We start from the raw sequence: 21,174 nt of genomic DNA, 5'->3' as shown, positions 1-21,174 counted from the left end.
GTTGGCTCAAGCATCAAACCCATTCCTGTTCCCACCTATAATTATAGCTGGAGTTGTCCTCTGGGTTGAATGAGTAGAATTGCTTTGTACAGCACTAATATTTTGGATTTCTGAGTTATTATATACCTTACATAATTCTGTTAAACATTGTACATACCTAGATAATAAGAATAAAGTAAACTGACTGACCTCAAGGAGTCTATAGTCAAATAGGTATTTAAGGCCAAATGTAAGCATTGATTGTGGAGCACATAAGATGTAAGGGAAGAAGAACATTCCACAGTGGTCTTCCCTTTGAAGCTCATTAAGTCACAAACCAGATTGGGGCCAATGGACAACAACTGGCTTAAGTCAATCGCTATAGTGTTGTTGGTTAGTTAGAGGCTGACAGTCAGCTTAGCCAGCAGGATATACGAATTTGGGAGGATTTTGGCTATTTCCCCTTTATCCTTCTTTCCTTTGTCAATTTGACCCAAGCTGGAAAGGTAATATGAAGCTAACAGGATGTGTTTTAATAGAGATAAGTAGAAAGTCCTGTGCTTGGGGTAAAAAAAAAACAAAACACCAAACTGTGCAAGGAGAGTGTGGATGGGTGGAAAGTCTTGGGGACTTTAGTGAGTTACAAGCCATCAGATGGGCTGATGTAAGGCCTGAGCAGTATTAATAGAGCAGAAAGACTAGAAGAAGGCGAGCACAACCTGGTCAGCTCCTATCCAGAGTTCTGGATCTAATTTTGGATATACCAGTTTCACTAGGGATAATGATAAGCCAGCAGGGTACTGTGGAATGCTGGATAGAAGGCTGGGTTTTTCTGTCAAGTACTGACACGTAGAGCTGTGTGATCACAGACCTCTCTCCTAACCTCTCAGAGTCCCGTGCAGGTCTCTAAGACTGCCAGTTATGGACAAACTGCTCATCTGTGAAGGGGGTTTCTGCATTGTAAGGTCTTATCCAAAAGAACTCCCAGGTGCCAGGCCAAAAATAAAAATATTAAAAAAAGGCGACAACTCCAACCATGTTGAGAAGAGCATAACAGGTATAACAGGTGAAGTTATTGGAAACTCTACAACATGAGGACTGGCTTGGGGCCGAAGGAACTGGGGATGGTTAGCCTGAAGCAGAGAAGACTGAGGAGGTTGGGACATGAGAAGAATCTTCCAATAACTGAAAAGTTCTTGAATGGAAAAATTGAGGAATTAAAAAATAGAATTGCCTGCCTTGGAGAAAATGAGTTCTCAATGTAGCTTGTTGAAGAAGAGGCTAGCATAGGATAGAGCAAAAGTATCTACCTCCCTGTCAATGGTCCCCAAACCAAATTAAAATGTAATTGGGGAATGTTTGACCAAATCTATAAAAATAGAATATGATATTGATAAGGTTAATTTGTGGTTTTCTCACTCAATTTGTGTGTTTGTGGGAGTCTATTTCTATTTGAGTTTCATGGCCAGGTTGTAGAAAACTTAGGAATAGGGAAGGGGTTGGGCTAGAAGACCACTGAAGCCTCTTCCAAAATTAAGGCTATGATTCTCAGGTCCTGGATTGCAGTCTGAGGGTGTAAGATGTCTACTGACTCTCACCCAAATACTTGCCCCCCCCCCAAAGACTCTGGAAGCCACAGAAGAGGGGAGATAGTCTCTGTCCTGGTTTCAGTTGCCATATCTTGGCTGCACAGGCTTCTCTGCTTGTTCTTTCTGAATCACTGGATACTGTCTTCAGTATCCCAATATTTCCTGACTATTTTCTTTTTCCCAATTTGAACATTAAAATACTGACCTATATACTTGGAATTTACTCTCTCTGTATCCTTTCTCTCACCTGGTTTGTTTCTGCCTCACTTACATGCCCTCATCCTCTGGGGTGGCCTGATGCCCTGGCCTCTGACATCAGCTTCATTCACTCTTAATACAGTAACAGCATCCCCCCATGCCTAGACAGACTGGTGTGTGGACCTTGATTGCTCCCCATTATGTGCCGGTCTTCTGGTCTGGCCCGGCTACAGCCTGTAGCTAGTTATGAGATGGTATCTTTACAGTACTATGAATACTTGGCTGTAAGGATAAACTAAGTCTACAGAGCATTTTCCTTGAATACATATGGTTTGTTTTTAAGGCTTAGAAGATATTTTCTTCAGAAACTTTTTCTTCCCATTGGGGAAGCTAGTGTTAAGAAGAAAGGAAAGCTCAGAAAGCTTGACGTCATCTGCCTGAGGTCAAGGCAACTCCAATATGGGAGCCTTTGCTGTCTGCTGTCTGTCCACTCCCTGTCTCTCTACTACCTGCTTGGGCAATTTTTTCCCTTGAAGCTCTTCTTTGCCAGGCTCTCGCTTTTTCTTGGTTTTCTTTTTCATCTCCTCTTCCTCCCGCTGCCGTTCAAGTTCCTGCTGCAGTCTCTTTTCCTGAAGCTCCCGAGCTATTTTCTCTTGTTTCCTGGGAAGAGGGACATTGAATTAGGATTAATTGTTCCCATTTATATGAGGCCTTCCCAACTACTTTCATAACAACAGCCCTGTGAGGTAGGCTGGTCAGGTAGTTGGTATGCCCATATTACAGATGGGGAAACATACATTTTAGGGTTGAATACTACATTGCAGAAGCAGGACATGGATGTCAAAGTCTATGGAGTATTCTGTGCTGCCTTTCAATCTAGTATCTCTAGTTTCTTGTTTTTAAAATTTCCTCCCTACTTGATTCCCCTTTGCTTATTTACCCAGAATGTTCTGGCCTCAGTGAGAGGAGAGACTTAGTTTAACAGAACCCCTAAATATCAATGGACAGTTTTGCCAGCTCTTAAGAGGAAGGAAGGAAAGGAGGAGGAAGGGAATAAACATTTATTAAATGCCTAGTAGGTGCCATGTGCTGTGCCAAGGGCTTTCCAGATATTATCTCATTGGATCTTCACAACAACCCTGGGAAGTCAGTCTTATTATTATTCCCATTTTACAATTGAGGAAACTGAAACACAAATCAGTTAAGAGGTTTGGCCAGAGTGATACAACTAGTGAGTACCTGTAGGGGGATCTGAATTCAGGTCCTCCTGAGTCCAGGCCCAGTGCTCTCTCCTTTACCACCTTGCTTTCACTAATAGTAATGCACTGATTTTAATTCACTGGAACTCAACTAAAATAAATTTTCAGTTAACTAGAAATTTACAGTTCTTTCTGTGATTTTATTTTAGGAGAAACGTGCAAGTGAAAGATATTTATGAAAGATATACAAGGATGGTTTAAGATAAGGACTACTAACAACATAATTGATCCTATTAATAACAAAACTAATAAAAATGTAATTCTATCAATAGATATGTAAAAGGGTAAAATTATGGTTGGACTGAATATTTAAGAGTATGGTTGCCAGGAATTTAATTAATTCCAAATGATTTTTTAGCAATTTATTTATAAAATAGGAGGAAAGAGTGTAAGTAGAGAAATGAGAAAAAGGGCAGAGTAAGAGATTTATCCTAAGTTAAACTATGTGCTCAAGCTCTGGCTTTACTCCAGCAGGGCTCCAGAAGCCCAGCCAGAGGGCCCAAGATTCAGTTAACAAGGGTTTTAGCCACGAGACCTCCTCTCAGATGAGGGGCCCCTCTGGAGGCTAGTACCTCCAGGAAGGCCAGGGAAGGGAGTCTTTTTCACTCACCCATGTGGTAGTTCTAAGGGAAAATAGAAGCAGTCCAAGGTCCTTAGCTGGAGCTCCTCCAGGGTCAAGTTCAAGGTGAAAAGACCTTGTTACAGGAAGTTCTTGCCACTTATAAAGACCATTCCTTTCATGACTTCCTATGCCTTCCAAATGGGGACAGTAAGAGTTGGACATGACTAAAATGGTTAAGCAACAATCACTAATGTAAACAAGGAAGTAGATTTCATCTGCTGGGTTCCAGTGGGCAGAGCTAGATGCAATAGGTATAAACTGCTGAGGCTGGTTTAGTTTTGAGGTGAAGGAAGCAATTTCTAACAGAAAGTAGAAAGTACAAAAGAAGACTGGGCTGTCTCAAGAGATAGTTGATCAATAATCATGCATTAAGCAACTACTATGCACTAGGCAGCATGATAGGCATGTGGGTAGCTCAGTGGATACAATTCTGGGTTCAGGAAGACCTGAATTCAAATTCAGCCCCAGACACCTACTGCGTGGCTTTGGGCAAGTCAGCTAACCTCTCTGCCTCAGCTGGCCCATCTTCAAAATGGTGATAATAACAATGCCCACTTCCCAGAGATGTTGGGAGGATCAAATGAAATAATATTTGTAAAGTGTTTGCTTAATAAAATGTTCTTCTTTCCTATGTTTAAAGTGCAGACTAGCCTCCTTCCTAGAATGTAAAATGAAAGAGTAAAGGATGTCTCTCTGCTTTCTAAATTATGGAGGACAATGAAGTGTTCCTTAAAAAAAAATCCCAAGAACAAAACCAAGGGAAAGAGGGGCCTCTCTATAGAAATAAAGGATGGGGATCTGAAAGGGTAGAGAGGAAATGACCTGCATCAGGAGGCTAGAGAGGGCAAGAACATTATAGCAAAGAAGGGAAGAAGGAGTAAGACCACTGGGTAATGAGAACTAAAAAACAAATCAGAACATCTTCAGCAGTGACTGGAGGGAATGATGAGAAATCCCAGGAATGATGAGAAATTATCCAATAAAGGTTAGAGGAAGAAGAAAAGAATAGATGTGGTCAGAAAGTCTTTCTGAGGAGTAAACTGAGGCAACTATTTGTGAAACTGTTGCCTTTGGGGGTGGGCTAGATTCAAGGGATAGCAGAGAACATCCAAATACTTTTTTTTAAACCTTTTCCTTCTGTTTTAGAATTGATACTAGGTATCAGTTCCAAGGCCAAAGAGAGGTAAGGGCTAGGCAATAGGGGTTAAGTGACTTGTCCAGGGTGATGTAGCTAGGAAGTGTCCGGGGCCAGAGTTGAACCCAGGACTTCCTGTATCCAGATCTGGCACTCCATCCATTGAGCCATCTAGCTGCTCCATTTCAATATTTAAATACCGCTCACTTATATGATTTATGTGAAGCCAAATGGCATTCCCAGAAGAAGCATAGAAAACATCGTTGATAATTTAAGGACTCTGGGATGAGAAACTGAAGACCACAGAGACCAAGTGGTATTTGAATCACCAATGCCCACTGAAGGCAAAGAATGCATAAAAGAAAGCAGAACTGGGAAGCAAACAGAGAACAGATGGTTAAGATGGCAATGTCTGAGAATGGAATTTGGGTTTCTGAACCACAGCTTAAAGTAAAGGAATGACAGACTCCATGCCAAGGATGGAGTATACCTAATGAAGTCAGGCAAGAATATATTTTGGCTTCTATCTTGAAAATCTAATCAAAAGTGCTTTAAATTGTAAAAGGAAAGGGGGAAGAAGAGGGGAGGAAAAACTATCTCCATATATCAGCCATACTGAGCATGGCATAAGTCTAAAGTCACAAGAAATCCCCCCCAATACTCCCAAGTACACAGACTACAAAATCCAAGAAAGGAACTACTCTGTTATTCTCAGCGTTTGAACATTTAGTAGCATTTATCATCTTACTGGTGTAGTGGAAAGAGGGCAGGATCAAGAGTCAGGAAAATCTGAGTTTGAATCCTGCTTCAGACATGTTTCGTGTGACCATCGCAGGGTAAGCCACTCAGCTGCTTTCTGTCTCAGTTTTCTTAGCTGCAAAATGGGGACAATGATAGCACCTACCTCCCAGAGTTGTGTGAGGATCAATCATGAGATAATATTTCTAAAGTGTTTTGCCAACTTTTAAAGATCTCTATGTATGCTAGCATGAGCTATTATTCTGTCTTACTGCAAGTGGCCCAGGGATGAGGGATAGTGGGGTGCAGGGGGACACAAAGCTAGCCACTCATTGAAAGACGTATTAAGACCTAATACAATGCTTGGCATGTAAATGGTTAAGGAATGTTTTTTTCTTTTATTCTTTCATTCATGACATAGACTCCTGCAGCAACCTTGTGTTTTTTGGAGGTGGGGTTCCCCTTCACCATATTTGCATTAATGTCATAGATCTGGCTTTCCGTTTCCTGTTTCCTCTGTTTTTCTCCTTGGCTCTGCTTGTAAGCTACAGGTCCTTTTGTCCTTGTCCTCATTCTTTCTTCTGGTGGCAGGGAAGATATAGTGTCAAGTTGGCAGAAGAAACTTGAGAAGAAAAGGAGGTAGGAAAGAGAAAAAAGGAGAGAGATGGAGCAGGGGGTGAGAGGGATCCCTAGAATGTCAACTGAACTGGGAGGCAGCAGTAGGTGTGTCAGTGCAGAGGCAGAGGCTTTGTTGTATTTACCCTAGCTTTCCTCTAGGGGGAGAGAGGTGTACTTAATGCCCCCCTCCTCTCCCCCCCATCCCCTTCAGGGCTGTGCTTGTCCTGGATTAGATATCTCAGTGTTACAGACCTTCTTTTTCGCTCCCGCATGGCCTCCAGAACTTCTCTGTCAAACATGGTTTTTTCTTCCTCTGTTAGGGCATCATATTCCTCCTCATCCATCTTTTGAAGGCGAGCCTTCTCTTTTGCAATAGTTTCCAGACGGTCTTGTTCTGTTGAAGGAGAGAGAAAATCAATGAACTTTAGGGAGAGGCTGGCCAATGGCTTGGGTGCACTCTTGGAGTCTTTTGACTTGAAGCTTGGAGAAGGGTCCTGTTACATTGACAGGTAGCTGGCATAGTGATTAAGAGCTTGAATCTTTGTCCAAGTTGCCTGAATTCTAGATTCAGGCTCTGCCTTTCCTTCCTTCTTCTCCCTTGCCTGCCTTCCAGCCCCTTCTCCCCACACTTTGGAAATTGCTGCTGAGAAACAGATTCAGCCAAAATCAAGCAATAGAGCTGGGTCTGTTGGCTGAACACTGGAAATTTCTTTCAGTATTTCAAGGAGTCTTTAGTTATTTAGGCTTGGGCTTAAAGAATGGATAACGTTCAGTAAGATCTTAGCATTAAAGAACTCAAAGTCTTAGAAAGTCAGAATCTGAACCCAGGCCCCCCAATTCCAAACATAGGGGTTTTTCTACTATACCAAAGTGTGTCTCCTTTTTTTCTGGGAAAATAATTCCCACAGTGTTCCTAAGCCTCTACATTTTTGCCAGTGATATCATCTCTGCCTACAGAAAACCTACCCCTCTTTCAAGGCTTGGTTCAAATGATACCACTTCCATGGAGACTTATCAGGGATTCTGACTCTCACTTGGAGGAAAAGGAGCTCTCTCTCTCTCTCTCTCTCTCTCTCTCTCTCTATTTCTATTTCTATTTCTATTTCTATTTCTATTTCTATTTCTATTTCTATTTCTCTCTCTCTCTCTCTCTCTCTCTCTCTCTCTCTGAATTATCATGGACCTTTGTACTTTTTAAATCATAGAAATTAGATCTAAGAGGGTAGTTATTTAGTCAACCTCCCTCATTTTAGAGATGAGGAAATTGAAGTCCAAAGAAGTTAAATGACAGTCTGGCAGAAATTAGATTGAGACCAATACTGCAACACCATATATCGCAATAAGCTTCAAATGGATACCCAACCCAGAAAGAAAAGGTCATATTATTAGCAAATCAGAGGAGCAAAGAAGAAAATACCTCTTGCAACAATGAGCAGAGGAAGAGATCCTGACCAATCAAGGGACAGAGGGGCTCATGGGAAGTAAAATGCACAATTTTGATTACATCAAATTCAAAAGTTTTTTCATAAGATATACTTATAATCAGAAGGGAAACAATGAACTGGGGAAAATCTTTGCAGCAAATTTCCCTGATAAAGGTCTGATGCCAAATACATATGAAAGTTGATTTAAATACAATTAGACAGCAAGAGGCACAAGGGAGAGGGCACTGGATTCAGAGCCAGGGGATTGTAATTTGAATAATGTTTCAGATACCTACTAGCTGGCTGAACCTGGGTAAATCACCTAATTTCTGTGTGCCTCAGGTTACTCACTTGTAAAATGGAGAGAACAATAGCATCTCTTTCCCAGGGCTGTTGTGAGGATCAAGCAAGTTAATATTGATAAAGTGCTATATGAGTGTTGGCTTTTATTATTATATGTGAATAAGAGCCATTCTCCATTAGATAAATGATCAAAGACTATGAACAGGAAGTTCTCAAAAGAAGAAATGCAGACTATCAAAACCATATGAAATATGTTACAAATCGTTACTAAGGAAATTCAGACGAAAGCATTTAACTGGCAAAGATGGCAGGTTGAGGGAGGACTGACACACGAATTTACTGCTGGTGGAGGTATGTGATAGTGAAACTATTCTGGAAATCAAGTTAGAAGTATATCCAAAAAAAAGTCACCACTGTGTACAAATACCCTTTAACCTAGAAATATTATTAGGTATGTAACCCAAAGACATTAGAGAAGGGAAAGTTCCATATATTAAAAAATATTCACAGCATCTCTTTTTGTCTTAGTAAAGGAATAGCTGGCCATCAGTTGGGGAATGGCTAGACAAATTATAGTATATGAATATTAGTCTTCCTTTCTTCCCAATTTTTATGTTATGGCCTTTCTGCAAAGGTGGGGGAATGAGGCTGCAGAACAGTATGCATATTGGCCTCAATTGACATGTTAGTCAGTTTTGTTAAACTAGGGTTTTTCTCCTTTTCTATTCTTTATTAAAAGAGCTGGGGCAGCTAGGTAGCTCGGTGGATGGAGAGCCAGGCTTGGAGTTAGGAGGACATGGATTCAAAACTGACTTCAGATATTTACTAGCTGTGTGACCCTGGCAAGTCACTTAACTCCACTTGTCTGGTTATATCCCCATTTCTCTTTTTCAGGGCCAAGCTTGATCATCATAATTATATAATGGCTAATTTCAATTAAGAAAAAATTCTATTTTTATTTCTCTTGTTGTCATTGTATATGTGGTTTCCCCAGCTCTGTTTATGTCACTTTGCCTAAGTTCACCTAAGTTTTTCTGTGTTTCTTCATATTCTTCATATTCATTGTTTCTTACAGCCTGGTAATATTCCATCACTTTCACTTACCACAACTTACTTATCCATTTTAGTGGGGATTCCTTTTGGTTCTAGATTAGACTAAATGGCCTCTAAGGTCCCTTCCAATTCTCAAATTCGGTGATCCTGTGATTTCTGTCCTTAGTCTGCTCTATAATTATAATGGATTAGCATTTATATAGCACCCACTATGCATCATGCACCATGCTAAGTACTTTACAGATATGATTTCATTTGATTCTCATAATAATTCTAGAAGAATTGGGGCAACTAAGAGGCCCAGAGGATAGAGATCCAGGTCTGGAAGTCAGGAAAACCCAAGTTCAAATTTGCCTTCAGACATTAACTCAACTGTGTAGCCCTGGACAAGTCACTTTACTCTGCCTCAGTTCCTTCATCTGTAAAATGAGCTGGAGAAGGAAATGGCAAACCACTCCAGTATCTCTGCCAAGAAACCCCAAATAGAGTCACAAAGATCCAGACACAACTGAACAACAATGACAACAAAAAGTGCAATGATTTTCCCATTTTATAATTGAGAAAATTGAGGTAAAGAGAGGGTAAATGCCTTGTCCAAGGTCAAATAGGTAGTTAAGTGTCTGAACTCAGGCTTTAGCCTCCAGGCCCAGCATTTGATAGCATCATCAAGCTGCCATTAAGCTCTTGGTTACATGACTGGTTTTAGCTGAGTTTCTTATTTCCTTTTTCTCAGGCTCTACCCAGCTACTCATGCCAGGATGTTTTCTACCTGGGGTATTCCTCCCTTCATCCTCCTTTTTTTTCTTTCTGTGCCTGGGCTGGGCAGAATGAGGATGGGTATGTCCTTTCTGATGGAGTGGGGAATAGTGACTTGTGTAGACAGTGTCCAGACTTCTGAGGTCCCTTTCCAAGAACCAGCCCTGACGTGAGCCTGAGCCTTAGTGTTCCAGCTCATCTCACCTGGGGGCCACACTGTCTTATTCATTCGAGGATTTAGCTCCAATTATTCTATGTGGGGCATCACTCCTTTGCAAGGAGGTAAGGGCCTTGAAGGGTGGTACAGAAAGAGATCAATTCACTATCTTGTTCAGGAGGAGCATTTGTAGCCCAGAAGATTTTTTCTGGTTTGAAAACTATGATTCCTCCCCACCTTTGTCATCATTTTCATTATTCCTATTCATCTTACCTTCCTGTTCCTGTTTGGCTTTCTCCCGAGCCTTCATGATAGCGTAATCCTGACTCAAGTTGATAAAATATATGTGCTCCCGGTTGTTGATGGCTCTGAGCAAACACTGGAGAGAAGAGACTGCGTTCCTGGCAAAGACTGATTCTATTCCATCAAACACTACCCCTCGGTAACAGTCATTGAGCTGCAATAAGGGGCCAGGAGAGAAGAAGCAAATTTATCATTCAGCAATTTGATGGGTATTTCTTCTGTATCTACTATGTGCCAATACCTAGGCTAGGTTCTAGAGGTCCCAGAACAAAAACGAAAATAACTACTGTCTTCAGAGACCCTCAAGGTTCCCTTTTAATGAGAGCAACAGATAACTAAATATAAGAAACATGGAAAGTACATATGAAGTCACAGATTGGAGGGTGGGAGAAGTACTAACACCTGAGGGAATCAGGAAAGGCTGCTACCTGGCGTGGTGGGTAGAGGGCTGGGCTTGGTGCTTAACAGATGCTTATTTCTTGCCCTTATCTAGGAAGTGGCATGTGAGCTGAGCCTGGTAGAGAATTAGGGATTCCAAGAGACCTTCATCACCCACTTTGAGTGGCCTCGGGGCATCGTGAGATGGTAAAACAAGACAGAATTTGGGAAGAAGTTTTGGCCATAGGAGTTCTCCTGCTCAGAACTCTAAGTGGCTCTGGGTATATACATACATTTTCATCCATTTACAGACTTTTGTTTCTTCCCCTCTTTGCTCTAGTAAAACTTTCTTTTGCCATATTGTGAATTGCGTACATGGGGAAATGGTGAGGGCTTCTCAGAATCTGGTGGTACTAGGCATATGTTGTCCCAGATTTCTTGGATGAGAGCCATAAAATGAGCATGAGATGATGTCCTAAAAGTACCTTCCTCTCCATCCCTTTGTGTCATGAGATAATTTGGGACAGAATGGTTGTACCTCCTTCGTGGTATACCAGTATCTAAGAGAGAGATCACAAAAACTTGCAACTAGGAAGACTGAGGCTGAAGTCTTGCTGCTGTTATGGACTGCTTAGGAGACCTAGGGCAGCGCTGGCGAACCTTTTAGAGTCCAAGTGCCCAAACTGCAACCCTCACTCTGAATGTGAGCCCTGCCCCCCCACCTTACCCCAGATAGGGGAGGGGAGGAAGAGCTCCCATTGGGCTGCTAGGCAGAGGGGTGGCCTCTGTGATGTGAGAAATGTCCTCAGGCTCCCATGGAGAGGGGGAAGGGAGCAGTTCACTCTGGCACACTCTGGCATACGTGCCCTAGGCTTGCCAACATGGATCTAGGGCAGTGATGGGCAAACTTTTTAAAGAGGGGGCCAAAGGAAAGGAAATGGCCATCTGTCAGTCTGTTTCTAAGGCAACTCTTTCGAAGTTTCATTGTATTGCATCCTACTCGTTGTATTCGTCAGCTTAGGAAGAATGTCTTGAGGCAGGATAGAACATTTCAGGGGGAGCATCTGGCCCACAAGCTGAAATTTGTCCATCACTAATCTAGGGCATTTACTTAACTTCTCGCTTCCCTCAGCATAGGTCTCCAAGACTACGCATTTCTTAAATTAAAAAAAAATTTATACTGTTTTTATTTTATATTTATATTCTTATATTAAAAATAAATATTATTTAAAAATTATGAATCCAATGCAATATAAAATTAGCTTTTCCATATATACAAAATAGAACAAAAAAGAAGATTGTAGATGAAACTATGAATCTCTGTTATATACAGAAATTGCTTCCCCTCTTAAGTATGTAACAATATACTCAACCTGTAATTTTCAAAACTGCCCCATTTTTCTGCACATTTCCTGCAGATTTCCTTCTGCACATTTGTTCTCTTCTGTCCACTACTCTCTTTTCTTTTCTTTCTTTCTTCTTCTTCTTCTTTTTTTGGTTGGGAGAGAAGGAGGCAACCCTATTGCTAGTCCCTCTCTCTACTTTCCTCAACTGTCTTCACTCAATTAGGAAAGGGAAAATAAAACCCTCACAACAAAAATATGCATAGTTGAGCATAACAAATCTCCACACTCCTTCCAATCATTATTCTGCTAAGATAAAGGAGAAGGTGCTGACACATACTGGTAGACAGAGTAGTTCCTCATGTACCAATTTCCCTATGCTAAAGAAATTTCAGGTCCAATTGTTATCTCTTCTATCCTGTGTCTATCTCCATTGAAATCCTCTTTTGCTGGAATCGACTTTAGGGGCTTGAAGGCTAGGCCAGTTGGCCACAAAATGCCTACTGCCAAAGACCAGCCTCACTAGGAATGGAGACATTCAATGCAAGAAGTCTACCAGGACCAGAACAATTCATGACACCAATATTACAAGACAACAATTTTGAAGACTTCTATCAGCTGATGAAGAATGAAATGAACAGAATCAGGAGAACAATTTATATAATAACTACACTATTGTAAAGACAAACAACTTTGTAAGTCGTAAGAATTCTAATGAAAGCAGCAACCATCCCTGACTATCATGGACCAGAGGACCCATGATGAAGGCGCCTCCTAATAGACAAAGAATGCACTCATGATATAGGATGACAGAATTTTTTAGACTAGCCAATTGGGATAATTTGATTAGTTTGATTAAGCTTATTTGTATTCAAGGATTTCCCCCTTTTCTTTTTCCATTAGAGTAGGGGCATGGTAGGGAGGAGAGAGAATACATTTCTCTTCATCAAAAAAATTTTAAAAGAATTTGGCAACCTTTGATGAACTTTTTGGTAAGTAGAAACTCATATTGTTACTAAGGTGTGAAAAAGCCTCAACTTGCTCTGATGGAGGGAACAATAATACCATTGAAATCACAGGCTTTTGGACTTGTGGAAGTCTTTGGTGTCTAAGTAAAGTCCTATAAATGAAACCAGCATTTCTGCCTGAGACGGTTCTGCAGTCAATGTCATTAATTGTGGAGAAATAGTTTTTAGTGTAATTTACTGGTACATGTTGAGGCAGTAAGTGGTGTAGTGTTGGAACTACTCATCTTCTTGAGTTCAAATCCAACTTTAGACACTGGAATGGTTTGTCATTTCCTTTTCCAAATCATGTTACAGATGAGGAAACTGAGGAAGACGGGGTTAAGTGACTTGCCCAGGGTCACACAGCTAGTAAGAGAGGTTGTTGTGCTACACACCCGAAGTACAGGAAAGGGCCAAATGGTCCCTTGTAGTCTTCCCCTTAAGCTTTAGCATGGTTGGATGGAAAGGAACCTGGAATCTGGGAGGCTGGGCTGAGTCCGGACTCTGCCATTTGCTAAATGTGTAAACTTGGGCAAATCACTGGGTCTCTATAAAATGTAGATAATGCTATTTGTGCTGCCTTCCTAAAAGGGTTATTGGGAGGAGAACCATTTATAAAATCTTATATGCTAGCTGGATAGGAGTTATTAAATGTATAACCCAGTGGAATTGCTTGTCAACTCCGGGAGGGAGGAAGGAAGAGGGGAGGGAGAGAACATGAATCATGTAACCATGGAAGGATATTTTAAAAAGAAAGTTATATTAAAAGAAAAGAAAGGGAATTGGAGGTAGAAGAGTTAACACCATTATTGACACAGCTAAGGTCACAAGATAGCACATTAGACAAAAACTAACTCAGACCTAGAAAGTTTCAGAGCCATCTAATTATGTACCAGGAAGATAATTTGAGCACACTAAGTATCTTTGTTTCCTATTAAATAAGCATGTCATAACTTGAAAAAAATAGGAATTATTATTGTTATTGGGGAAGCCTAGAAAGCTCAGGGCCTGGAGGGGATGCCAGAGAGTCAAGACCTGGCCTCTTGGGATTATGGGGTACAGAAGATTGCTATTCCCCACTGTACCACAATCCTGGTTGGGAAATGGTGGCTAGACTAATGTGGGAGGAAGGAAAGGAAGGAAGGAAGGAAAGAGGGAAGCATGGGGGAAGGGAGGGAGAAAAGGAAAAGGAGAGGTTGGGAGAAAAAAAGAATGAAGGAATTAAGGAAGGAAAGAGGGAGAGAATGGAGGAAAGGAGGAAGATATGGAGGGAAGGAAAGAAGGAGGAAAAAAGAAAGGAAGGAAGAAAAAAGGACAGATAGAGGAAGGACAGAGAGAGGGAGAGGAAAAGGAGAAGAGGGAAAGAGGGAAGGCAGAAGGAGGGATGAAGGAAGGAAGAGAGAGAAAGAAAAGGAAGAAGGAAGGAAAGAGAGGGAAGGAGGGGAGAAAGGAAGGGAAGGAGAGAAGGAAAGGAGGAAGACAAGTATTTATTAAGTACCTACCATGTGCCAGGCACTATGCTAAGGGCTTTACAAATGTTATCTCATGATATCCTCACAACAATTCTAGGAGCAAGATGCTATTATTACCTGAATCATGCAGTTGAAGAAACTGAGGCAAACAGGGTTAAGTGACTTGCCCAGGGTCACACAGCTAGTAAATGTCTGAGGCCAGATTTGAACCCAGGTTTCCTGGTTCTAGGGAGTCTAGGGAACAGGGAAAAATTGTGTTTTTGCTCTGCCCAAGAGTGGACTTTCTCCCTGTTGAGAGCTGTATATACCTGTAACCTCTCTTCTATGATTTGCACAAGTAAGTCCTCAGGAAGCACACAACTGAAGAGTCCCATTTCTCCTTCACTGGTGCTGCCCATGATCCGGAGCTGAATAGGTGTGTAGGTGAGGGGGCTGGAAGGAACCTAGGAAAGGGAAAAACAGTGATGTCAATCATTGCTGAGTTACCAGGCTACCCAGAGAGCCCATGAGGTTTGCTTATCTGGTATCCTTGAGAATTAGGTCAGTTAAAGCATGGAAGGAGCTAGGATTTCTAATGGATGCTGATTAAAGAATGAGCCTTGGTGTGCTTAGAGTTAGTAGCTCAAGGCAACAAATATTTCTGACCCACTGCCCTTTTGATTTCTCTATGTAGGGACTACATCATGATGTTTCTTGGCCTACAGAAGCATCCATTATACAATTAATTTAGACAAAAAGGAGGGTTTCAATTCCAACTGGTAATATAGGATGGTTGTGGCCAACTCAAAAGGAAAGACTAGAATGTGAAAATACCTTGGTGTTCATTCTTAAATAAAATGGGCTATTTCCCTTCAAAACAACTAACTGCCCATTTCTACCTAGAACGTAACACAATAACTTTGGAAACTGGATCAAAAGTCCCTGATATTCAGAATGTTACCTGGTAATCATTTTTATATATAATAATGCTTGCCTGGAAGATCCTTAAAGGAAAGGACTGCATCTTCTCTACATTTTCTTTCTTCTTGAATGCTCTGAACATATTAGGTAGGCATTTAATAAATGTTCTTTGAGTGAATGAATAGATAAATGAAAGCCTTAAGTTTTATCTTTAAAGAAGTTGTGCTTTTATCACGTCACGTAAGCACTCTTGGAGAACAAATGACCTAAATGATTCTGCCTGGGTTGAATGATGTGCCACTGCAGCTGAGAATGGCGACTTTTCTCTGGGATGTTCTCTCTTGGTTTTCTGAATTGAGCTCAAGGGTACATTGTATTTGTCTTTGTATCTTCAGAACTTATATAGTGCCTGACACTTGTTGCTTGTTGACTGACTTCCGAACCCAGGCTGACTACTAGACTGTCAGAAAGCTTCCTGGTCACAGGCTGGATCTGTGGTGCTCTATTCATAATATTATGGAGTTACTGAAATGTACTTCTGTGTTGCTCTCTCTCCCTCACTGGGGCTGTGCTCTAGGGCTAATGAGGGGACAACAGGGCAGTTGTTTTCACCTCGAATTCAGAATGATCCAGCAGCACCCAGGAATCACACCCCAAATGCACAGAAAGCAACCCATTAGTTACCAAGACATAGTCTAAGCCCTCAAGCCACTTGAGGAAAGGAAGGGTTTGGCAGCAAGGAGGGGCCATGGTGGTTATCTTCTGATGGACATGGGGTAGAATTTGTCAGTCATGTCCAACTCTTTTTGACCCTTTTTGGTGTTTTCTTGGCAAAGATACAGGAGTAATTTGCCATTTCCTTCTCCAGCTCATTTTACAGATGAGGAGACTGAGGCAAATAGAGTGAAGTGACTTACCCAAGTGCAGGGATAGGAAGTATTGGAGGCTGGATATGAACTCATGAAGATGAGTCATCCTGACTCCAGACTCTGCATCTTATCCCATGTACCACCTTGCTACCCATGGGGTAGAACGGACTCAATTCAACTTAATAGATTCTATTCAGAATAGAATAGACTCAAACCATTATGGTATGGAGAAGGTGATAATTATTGATTGGCCTGAGAAAGAATTGTTAAAACTGAGATTTCTTTGGAAGGAAGGAACCTAACGTTTACCTGTGATCCAGATGTTTCTGACTGGTGCATCTGATGATGTTGTTTTTGGGACCCAGAACCGTGGCTGTCTGACTTGGTCTTATTGGTTTGACCACTTCCCCGATTGCCTTTGGAGGTAAAGTTTCGGGTTTCAGGGGAGATCAGGGTTGCTTCTGAGATGTGCTTGGCCAAATTCTCGTTGCTTATTCTCGACAGTCCAATAGATGTCTGTGCTAAAGAGCTCTCTGTATTCATGCCTACAAAGAAATGGAAAATGCAGGGCAAGAGACACATTAATGAATCATGTAATATCAGTGGAGGAGCCTCGCAGGTCACTAGAATCATGAAGAAGAAGGAGGAGGAGGAGGAGGAGGAGGAGGAAGAGGAAAAAGAAGAGGAGAAGAAGAAGCAATGTAAGACCTATCTGAACTCATGACTTTTGGGAAGTAGTTAGGGCAATGTAAATGAATGGCCCAAGATGAAGCCATGTGTTGAAACCTAGGCCAGAATCCAAGTGTCTCACTTTCCTGCTCTGCCCAGGGAACTCAAAGAACTTTCTATAGCTTGTCCCTAAAGTGTTAAGCTTTAATAACACCCAAAGTGTAAATATAATGAATTTTTTAAAAGTAATTCAAAAGATTAATTATTCAAATTCATTTTATAAAACTCTTTCTGTCTTAGAAGAAATACTGTTTATTGATTCCAAGGCAGAAGAGGAGTAAGGGCTAGGTAATGAGGTTAAGTGACTTGCCCAGGGTCACACAGGTAGGAAGTGTCTGAGGCCAGATTTGAACCCAAGACCTCTCTCCCTAGGTCTGACTTTTAATCCACTGGGCCACCTTACCTGCCCCTTAATTTAGTTTTGTGAATTTTGAATGATAAATTTTAGATTTTAACAAGAGAGAGCACCCTGACATTTTGTATTACACATGGGATGGTTTCTGCTTGGTGCTTTCTCAGAGCAGTGGACCAGTGTGACTTGGCAGCAATGATCCTCTTGTTCAGCCACCTTGGTCACCTGATCTTTCACCAGTGGACTTTTTCTTGTGGGGTCCCATAAAAACTGTCATGTGGGCACCAAAACTTCATTCTTTGGATGTTCTTAAGGCTAGGATTACAAATGCAATCCTTTCAGTAACTGAGCAGCTTCAGAAAGGTTTTTTTTACCAATTTAAAAAACTGACTGGAGTGATGGTGGTTACGCTGGGCTTTAATGAAAAATATGACAACATTTTAAAAGGTTAAATAAAGAACTTTTGAAATGTTGCTTTTGGTACATTTGGAGCATTTTTAGACCCCTGAAATTATTAAATGCTTCAAGGCATCCTAAGACTTTTGGGACACTTTGCGTGATGCAGTTGAAAACAAGACTCTCCTCTCACTGCACTACGGTTTATAGCACAAAGATTTCCAAAGAACTCATCCACATTACAACCCTCTTTACTGGGTCATGGATCCTAGAGAAAGCTTTTGTAAGTAAAACTCATCTGGAGATGACAGTAGGATGAGCTAAGCCACAGAACTTTGTTCCTCTTTGGGAATGAACTTCTCTTCAGGTTTTAAGAAGAAAGTATATAGGTAAAAAGGGTCCCAGTAGACCTCAGGACCTACATTCATGCTGGTGAAGGAGAAGGGAAGGTTGTTGCTGTAATGCTAATTATTTGATGGCATCTTCGGACCTTCTCTTGTTCTTTGGTTCTTGAGAAAGTCCAGACATTTTGTCTGATGGTTTCTGAAAGGAAATCTGAGAAGGGACTGGGACAAAAGGAAGAAGCACTGGAATATTTTATCCTGATATGTTCCCCTTCCTGGCATTTCAACAAAATTATCCTCGGAATCCTGGGCATTTTCACAGGCAACTAGGGAGATAGCAATGTGGTGTCTCTATCCTTAGCAATGGTTGAATGGGGAAGAAAAAATGAGACTTTGATCCATGGAATCCTGGTGACTCTTCAACAGAACTCAAGGAGAAAAAAACACTTACCAGCCTCCTTTACTGACTCTTCCCCATCTCGAATGCTCTGCTCCATGGTTGCCCTCATACAAAGCTCTCGGGCCCGGATTCCAGGGACACTGTTTGCATCAGACAGAGCATCTAGCACTATGGAATCGATTGTTAGGCATGCAGCCCCATAATATTTGGCAAGGCCATTGGCAGAAGCGGTCTTTCCTAGAGGAAGGACAGAGGTTTTAGAATTGGAAAGATGAACTTGAAATCATGAGTCCCTCATTTTATAGATGGAGAGAATGAGGCTGAGAGCAAGGAAGTGATTTGCTCAAGATCATGAGCAGTAAATAGCAGATCTTGGATTTGATTGAGGTTATCTGGTACCAAATCCAGAGCTCTTCCCACCACCATGCCAAGAGGAAGGGCCTTCATATCTGTTGCTACCTCATTCTACAATTCTGAGAAGGGCCTTCTAGAATAAGGGATTCTCTTAGAAAGGTTCCTTTCTCCTTCCTGCAGTCATTTTCTCTCCTCCTTCTCCTCCTCCTCTACTCTAAACTAGATGTGTTTTTTTAATATTCATGTAGAATAAGAAGGTAGGATGATGGTGTCCAAGGAACACTGGCCCAGGAAGTTGGAGACAAGGCCTCGTTCTGATGAACTATCTGTGTTATTACCTTGATCAATGGGTTTAACTTCTGTGTGGATCAGTTTCTTCATCTGGTAACTATTGCAAAGCTCAGCACAGTGCCAATCACATAGTAAGTGCTATATAAATATTAGCTATGATGATGATGATGATGATGATGATGTGGGGCTAACCCTAATATCTTCTCAGCCTACTATTGAGGGTTGTTGCAAGGACCAAATGAGAAGTCCCTCAAAGGGCTTGGTTAAGTATAGAGTCCCCAAGTACACCTGATGATTATTTAGAGGTTTTCTGGCAGTGTAGCTGATGGTAGGCACTGCTTATGTTCTTTGAGAAGAAAATGACTACATAGACATGGCATGGAGTTGGTTTTCTGCCATGATAGGACTTTACCTTTGGGTAGGAGTACAGTTCTACAACTGGTTTCTTTAGAGAGAGGTTAAAAACAATCTATGATTTAACTAACATTTTCCATAGATCTTTAGACTTTCATTAGCTTCAGTAACAATTTATATTGTTCTTTAAGGTCCTAAAGTATTTGGCTGACATCATCTCAATAGAACGCCTACCACAACCACCATGTAAGGAGGAAAGGCCAAGTGTAATTCTGCATAAGTGGAAAGAGTCTTGGAGTGATTTATCCAAGATTCACACAGCTAGTTTAGGGGTTAGAACCTTGAATTCAGGTCTTCTGAATGGAAATCCAGAGATCTTCCCCCTGTTCCAGTCTGCCTTTGATATAAAATGAAGAAGGACTGTGAGTCCATCTGAAGTTAAGGAATAACCCACCTGTGCATAGCTCTAATAAATATTTTCATTTTTTAAGTCAAACTCTTTCTTGAACCCAGTTTGATTTTGTTTCCAGCTCTGGACCTTTAGATGTCCTGGTCAGTCCAGACAGCCTGTCAGGGTCATCCCAGAGAAGACACAAATATACTTCCTAATGCCATTGTGACAAGGGTGACTTCCACAGGGGGCTCAGGTTCTGGTCCTCCTGGTCACTCTGCCAAGGCATTCTGATCACTATCCTTATGGCTAAAGTTCCTAGTGCAGGAACCAATGAGATTTACTTGACCAACCAGCACCAACCAGCTTTAAATGGAGTCCCTTTTCTTGGTCCTTTCTCATGGAGTTGATGGTCTTTGTACCTGACATTGGAGCTCCATGTACTATGATGGCAATGCCTCTTTGGTGCTTGGCTACGTGGCTTTCGGGAGAAGTAGAAATACCCAGGTGCCGAGCTATGGATCTGGTCACTGGGTTATGATCGATTTCTCCAACTTCCTCCACAGAACGGCTGTCACTGGCACTTTGTGTTTTTTCACCCACTGTAAAAAAATAGTTCACAAATATACATCATGTAACACTTATATGTTTTCCATTAGGAGCTTCTTTAGGGACTAAACTAAGGCATGGAAGAATATGAGATAGAAGGATGCCCTGGGTTTTTATCTCTAGGCTCATTTTGGTCAAGAGCTACCTGCACAATCATGCCATTGAAAGGCACATAAGAAGTATGGATGTGAGCAAGTTGCTTATTGTCCTGGGCCCCAGGACTACTCTCTAAGACTACAACTTTCTAACTAAGAGAGTTTCCATACCAGGGATTCCTCACTCAGATGGCATCTCCGACTTAGGGGTAAGGGACAGGTGGTTGGAGAAAAGACTGGGCTCTGCAGAGGTGACTGGGGAAATGCAGAAATGATGACTTGATGCGGCATCTTTGAAGAAATGAGGATTATGGCTTAGAGACGGAATAAAATTAATTCAAATTTCTCACTTTTTTCAAGCCTTCAACATTCCCTAAAATGCAAACAATCTCAAAGAGCCTATTTAATGTCATTTTTTATTCTAAGGAGCAACAGTGAATGGATTAGTTTTTCTATTTTGACATCCTGTCAAGGCAGTTCCTAACTTAAATCTCCCTTTCCAAGTCTTTGCATAGGGCTGGCCTCCTCCTTCCTCTCTCCTGTGAAGTGGAATAGAGAACATCTCTCCAACTCTGGTTCATGCTTCTCCTTCTGGCCCAGGAGAAGTTTTGGACAAAGTATGTGGCACTAGGCTGGGCAGTAGAAGGGAAAAGGGTGAAGGAGACACTCAAGACTACTTCCTCTCACATCTTCCTTCTTCTCTAACCTATATGCTGCTCTCATCAATACCATCTTGCTTCTACTCATGTTTTCTTC

At 41.4% G+C, this 21,174-nt stretch overlaps 1 protein-coding gene across 1 annotated transcript in view; it reads right to left on the bottom strand.

Annotated features, from left to right (window-relative positions):
* Positions 1-21,174, bottom strand: part of HYDIN (HYDIN axonemal central pair apparatus protein) — a 417,120-nt gene that overhangs the window by 123,766 nt on the left and 272,180 nt on the right. The window contains exons 36-43 of the mRNA XM_044659361.1: positions 20,137-20,316; positions 18,370-18,561; positions 16,413-16,624; positions 14,643-14,777; positions 10,105-10,288; positions 6,391-6,532; positions 2,273-2,426; positions 1,671-1,673 (exon numbers count right to left, since the gene is read on the bottom strand). Coding sequence (XP_044515296.1) covers positions 1,671-1,673; positions 2,273-2,426; positions 6,391-6,532; positions 10,105-10,288; positions 14,643-14,777; positions 16,413-16,624; positions 18,370-18,561; positions 20,137-20,316 — 1,202 coding nt within the window. The remainder of the gene's footprint in view (positions 1-1,670; positions 1,674-2,272; positions 2,427-6,390; positions 6,533-10,104; positions 10,289-14,642; positions 14,778-16,412; positions 16,625-18,369; positions 18,562-20,136; positions 20,317-21,174) is intronic.

This window comes from Gracilinanus agilis, chromosome 2 (genome assembly GCF_016433145.1).
Source record: "Gracilinanus agilis isolate LMUSP501 chromosome 2, AgileGrace, whole genome shotgun sequence".
Classification (NCBI taxonomy): domain Eukaryota; kingdom Metazoa; phylum Chordata; class Mammalia; order Didelphimorphia; family Didelphidae; genus Gracilinanus; species Gracilinanus agilis.
Note: the sequence above shows the minus strand (reverse complement) of the source record. Positions and strands in the feature narration are given on the sequence as shown.